At 31.7% G+C, this 6,325-nt stretch overlaps 1 protein-coding gene and 1 pseudogene across 2 annotated transcripts in view; both read right to left on the bottom strand.

Moving 5' to 3' along the window:
• LOC104781040 overlaps nt 1-1,575 on the bottom strand; it is a 2,267-nt pseudogene extending 692 nt beyond the window's left edge.
• Nucleotides 5,248-6,325, bottom strand: part of LOC104781038 (serine/threonine-protein kinase-like protein At3g51990) — a 3,434-nt gene continuing 2,356 nt past the window's right edge. Inside the window, exon 2 of one of the 2 annotated variants that reach the window (XM_019244741.1) lies at nt 5,248-5,630. In XM_019244741.1, coding sequence (XP_019100286.1) covers nt 5,394-5,630 — 237 coding nt within the window. In that variant the 3' untranslated portion in view covers nt 5,248-5,393. Of the gene's footprint in view, nt 6,311-6,325 lie in introns of both variants that reach the window. The other variant, XM_010505611.2, reaches the window with a different exon arrangement.

Below are 6,325 nucleotides of genomic sequence, written 5' to 3'. Positions count from 1 at the left end.
ATTCATATCCTTGAGTGTGGCCAGTGTAGCTGTAAAAGGCACCACCGCGTCCAAGTCTCCACTGTAAAACATCATTCGGAGACCCTTACCCATCAGCTCGTGAAGAACAGGAATCATTGAGGCATATTTTTCAGTTTCGTTCCACTCGGGATTCAATTCATAATTGCAATCAGCCCACGGGTACGGTAATTTCGTGGTGTTGGCAATGGCATGTATCGCTTCTTGAACCTTTTTCTTGTTAAGATAAGCATGTATGTAGTTTTTTACGCACGGATCAATGTCCATTATTGTCCTACATTTCTTGGGTTTGATGCTCGATGTGGAGTTTAGGCATATCGGAGAGTGTATGTTGGACAAGTCCACATATTGAAATTTAGCTTGGTGCATTGTATCAATATCCATGCACTTTTCCATATCATCTGTCTCGGTATCTGTATTCCACTCGTTGCAGAGTTTAACGTTGTCCACATAGACACCACGACTCTTCAGATATCCTTCGACAGAATCGTCTATGGCTTTTACATCGAGTGCTGGAGCACCAATCATCATACCTCGTAAGTTGATGAAGGTTTGGTTGTTACGGCTAAGGATAATCTGCGCAAGTTGGGGACCATGGTGGCCCGCGTAACTCTGACCGGTGATGAAAATTTCTCTTCGTTTATATTCCGGAAACCTTTCAAGCCAATTCACCAAGAACATATAATTATCTTCTGCTGATAGTGTGTCCCCTTGCTCGGCAATTTGTTTTGCATCTAAAGTTTTTGAGTACGAGAATCCTACAGTTGCCGGCGATTCTAAGAACAATATGTTTGCCTCTGCATGTAAATCCAATATACGTGTGATTGCATACATACTAATCTCATTATATATCTTGTGAATATACACCAAAAAAATACGAAGTAATTAATAGACTTTGATAAAGTATATATGTATGTACTTTACCGTTGTTCCATGAATAAGGATTGCGGAGTAGCCTTTTGCTGTCTTCTAGTACGCGGAATGGACCCATTCCTTTAAATGCCACAGATTGTAGAGATGAGCAGCCTGGTCCTGTATTACAACAATATGTTTAATTCTCAATGATTAAGAGAGAAAAAACGATATATTTCCTATAAAAAAAAACTAGATGGTAGCTAGAAGACTAATTATCTTTTCTAAGTTTTTAAAAGTCTGATTATATGAAATAAATAGCTCCAATGTAAAAAGAGTTTGTACGTAGAGGAATACATATTAAATATTTATGTGTATACCTCCGTTTAGCCATAACACGAGAGGAGTAGAGTTACTAGGTTTGACGGATTCCACGAAATAATAGTACAAAAACCGACCGGCCGTTTCGTTCACAGCCACATGACCGCCCTACTGTCTGAAATTAACGTTAGAAGGTTGCCCGGGGAGCTTCTTGATTAGATCTTTCTCCTTTGGCGATAGGACTTCACCTGACGAACCAACTCCTAGCTTCGACCGGGAGAAATGGGTTTCGCTCGTACAATAGATTTGTGATGCCAGAGACAAGAATAGGAAAACACAAGCGGCCACGAACCAGTGTTGACGTTTTCCCATTCTATTATCTTGGACTCCTTTAAGAAATAGGATTTTTTTAAAAAAAGGAAAACAAAGATTTAGACAATGAATGGCAGCATTTTATAGATTTACTCTTTGGTTCTTGACATCTATTTTTAATCACCTATTTAACAACTTACACAATAAATCGGGCACATATAACTACCAGGCCAGTGCACCATAGAAAAAGGATAACAACACTTTGTTACAACCAAGCCATTGCATTCATATTTACAACTGTATTTTTTGAATAAAAGAATCATTAAGTTATATTTAATTATTAAAGAAAAAATTAAACCAACTGTAACTAACTTCTAAATATAATGGACAAAACGTTGCTAACTCTCCAATTAAAAAGCATGTGACATTCAAATTTTTTTTTTTTTGTGGTGTCTATTTTCAAAAATACTCAAGCTAATGATAGCATAAACTATAACCAAGAATTTAATTTCTTCCAAGTTTCCCGTAAAACATTTGGTACGTTATTCTCAAATTTTTGAATGTTTTGGCTTAATAATAATTACCATTACGATTTAGCCGGTAACTAGATGTAGAAAATAAGAGTTTTTATGCACAGTAAAGCTATATGTACTAATAAAACCAACTGTAAAGCTATCATATATTTAATGGAACAACAATTGATTTCAAAAGTTACAATTATTAGGATACAGAAAATGAGAGTTAAAAAAAAAACATAAACACAAAAATTTAAAGATTTTTTAAATCAAGAGATTTTTCAATTCTCCGTGTTAAATTATAAATTCATGTTATTGATAAAAGTCAGTGTAAATTATTATTATCAATTATATTATATTATAATTAATATATATGTATTTAAAACTTGAGACTATGTTTCTTAGTGTTAAATTATAAATTCATGTTACCGATTAAAACTAGAAGGATTTGGTACAATTCTAAATAAATAAATAATTAAAATAGTTTGAGTGATCTATGTTATTTATCGTTTTTAAAATTGAAAAATGGTGAAATTTGTTAAACAAAGGTATATCCAAAAAAACAAAAAAAATATTAATCACATGCTCAAAAATCAAAATAATATATATATATATATAAGAGAAATGTATAAGGTTACATGGAATAAAACATATTAAATAAAACTTATTCTGAACATCACACACACCAAAAAAATAGTGACAATACTAAGAAGAAATTTGAGAAACCTATTTGTAATAAAAAAAACAATTATAATAGTAGTGGTAGACTATAGAATTTTAATTAAAATTTAAAATGAATTTTATTTTTTGATAAATACACATATTTAAAAGTTAGAGTAATATTATGAGCTTGTAGATTTAGGAGAATCAAAATAAAAGAACACTATATAGAAACATAGTAGACTATACATATTTTAAAGTAGAAAAAATTATATATGTAAACATAATTTTTTTTGTCAAACAGTTAAGATAAATGTAGTATTTGATGTTATAATATGATGTTTATGGATAGAAATGAGTCCAGTTATGAGATTTATTACTAGAAATCAAAATTTATGTGTAGTATAACATTGTCAAAGAAACTTCGCGACAAATGGTGGGTATATTTTCTAAGATTTTGTACGTTTGTATTATTAAGTAATGATCACTCAACCGACAAAAAACCAAAGAGTATTAGAAGATGAAAAAATATGAAAAATAGTTATGATATGTCTTCGTAATCAATATTATAAGCGAGATAATAAAATGTGAAAAGAGAGTAGCTGCAAGATAACGAATGTATACCACAAAATAAAGAAAAAATAATTCTGAAAATATGTTAAAAGAATTGATATTTTTAATATTGAATAATTGTAATTATATCAACGGTTCATGTTAATAATAAAAAATTATAGTCCTGCATGTTATAAATCTAGCATATATATAGTAGGGAGTTTTAAACTGATCAGTTGATTATTATTAGTTTTCTGTTAGAAAAACAGTTTACTTTTTAGTTAACTCTAGAGAATAGATTTTAAAACCCTCTATTTTAATTTGGGTTCTTCCATAATCCGTAAAAAACAAAAAACAAAACTGTACTATATACTGTATAAAGTTAGATCAATGATATGGTTTATAAGCATGTCTTGAGTACATTGGTAATCTCATTACATATGGACATATGGTACATGTAAGACGAAGATGATGCGTGAGCTACTGTGACAATCTCGATAATAGGTGTTTTGCAGGAAGATTATTAGTGTAGTAGATTATGACCCGCGGTATATTGCGAGCAAATTTTTCTTAATTTTTTCTTATTGTACTATTTTAATACTAATTTTGTTAATGTACTCTTTTGTAATTATAGTGATTTTGTATATAATTTGTGGTATATCGTATAACAATTTTTTTTAATACAATCTTAATTAAATCAGTTTGATTCGACATATTTTATAGTGGTATTGTTAAAATAGTAAAATAAGGATTTCACATGTATTGAAGTATCATATTAATAATAATTTATTTTTTAGTATTATCAATTTAATCATGTAATATCATATAGTCTGTCATATAATATAACTCGTTTGCATTATTTTGAAAATTTAATATGTTTAAATATTCATAATTTTAGACTTCTTATTAAGTTTAGATGTATCAGTTATAAATTACAAATTATAAATTTCTCAAAATTCTATAATTTACTATATACGGTAAATTTACGATATATGTATGTTGAACACACACTTTTTATATTAATTGAATAATATATGTTCGTTTAAAAAAATTCAAATCACAATATATGCAGGAAAAATATCCATTTTTATCAATTTTATGTATTATATGATGATTTACTACATTTAAATTTTAAAATTTTTAAAAGATGATAGGAGAATAATTTTTTTTAATATGGAATAAATCTTCTAAATATCTATATTAATTATAGAATATTATATATGGATATTTAAAATATTTTAATTTTGTTTGGTTATAAAAATAGTAGAGAGAATTAATTAAACTTGTTTGGATATGAATATAAGCATTAAATGTAAAACCTTTCTAAAACCGATTTTTGAGCAAAAACTGCTGCAAAAATACTAGTATAGATAATTGATGACTTTAAGTAATGAGATCTTCTTCATGAGTGATACAGACTTCAGAAAAAAATGATTTAGAGAATATCATTAATGCACATGTACATAAAAGGATGAAATATTTGAAAACAATTTACTTTAAAATATAATCTAGAGGTGGATAAAGAGTTTTTTTTTTTTTTTTTTTTTNTGACAATCAAACACCATATATTAAGTTATCGGAGATGCCTCTTTTCGAGAAAGAGTCAGTTAGGTACCGACGAGCTTACATGGGAAAAACAAAAACATCGTGCTCTTACACATTTTACAAGTTTATCAGCATGGATATGATCCTCTCAATGAATATATCTAATACTAAAATTAGCAAATTTATCTTTGAAATAAGTAAAATCCTTCAATTCTGATAAAAAGGTTGGCCAATCCTCGATATTAAATGTCATTCTTAGGATATTAAATGTCATCCTTAGGAGGTCTGAACAATTCGTAGCAAAAAAAAAAAATTTATAGTCCAACACTAATAAGCATTCCATAGCCCAAACAATGGTATCTAACTCTGACTCTGCGTGTAAACGGGATAGAGTTTATGAGGTTGGAAATGTTTTTAAATAATTTTCAACTTTAAACTAAACATAGAAAATATTTTGCAAAACTATTATAACTAAAATAAATACAATTATACAATAGCTTATAATAAGAAGAAAAAAAATGATGTAATGGTAATGTTAAACGAATAAATTGACCAAACCACAAAAAGAAAAAAGAAAAAAATGGCTTCAAAGCGAAGCACTTGATTTAAAAAAAAAAATCATTCCACGGGTCGACCAACAGTCTCGACCATCATACACGGGTTTCCAATGCTTAACTCATCCCACCGTCGAGACCTAACGGACTTAGTCAACCCCGTGAGCCACCCAACCACTTCTTCCATTTCCGGCCGTTTCTCTCTACACGTTCTCACACACTTAGCCGCCACCAATCCCAGATGATTCCTCACGCTTACATCCATCGGTGGTCCGATTCTCGGATCATAAATCCCACCGATTTTGCCTCTTTTTATCATCGGAATCGCCCAATCCACTATAAACGACGGCGAGTATCTAACGTCGATTGCTTTCCTCCCGCTGATTATCTCCAACAACAAGATCCCGAAGCTGAACACATCTGTTTTACTGCTTAATCTATCGGCAGTTACGTAATCTGGATCTAAGTACCCCATTGTTCCTGCAGGTGGTGTTGATTTCACTTTCTGATCGTTCACATTGCATCTGATCGCTAATCCGAAATCGCCTAGCTTCGCGTTTAGACTCTTATCCATCAGTACGTTTGCTGATTTGATATCTCTGTGTATGATCGGTGGCTCCTGTGAGTGTAGGAGATGTACTGCTTTCGCGATCTGGAGAGCGATTTTGATTCTCTTGCTCCAGCTCGAGATCGCGACCGAGTTCGAATCGGAATCGGAGTGAATCACGTCGTATAAGCTCCCGTTCCCCATGAACTCGACGACGAGAAGCGGATCTTTGGAGTTATCGGCGCTAAAACCTAACAGATTCACGAACCTAGGGCTACGGATCCTGGACAGAATCTCGAACTCGTTGTGGAACTCGCGGCTGATTTCGCGAGATTTCGAAGGTCTCTTGACGGCGACGAGACGCGAACCGATGACAGCTTTGTAAACGCTTCCATGGCTACCACGGCCGAGGAGATTGCTGATGTCGAATCCACCTGTGGCGGATTCGA

The sequence above is a fragment of the Camelina sativa genome, chromosome 4 (assembly GCF_000633955.1).
Source record: "Camelina sativa cultivar DH55 chromosome 4, Cs, whole genome shotgun sequence".
Lineage (NCBI taxonomy): Eukaryota > Viridiplantae > Streptophyta > Magnoliopsida > Brassicales > Brassicaceae > Camelina > Camelina sativa.
This window is presented reverse-complemented; position numbering and strand designations above follow the sequence as displayed.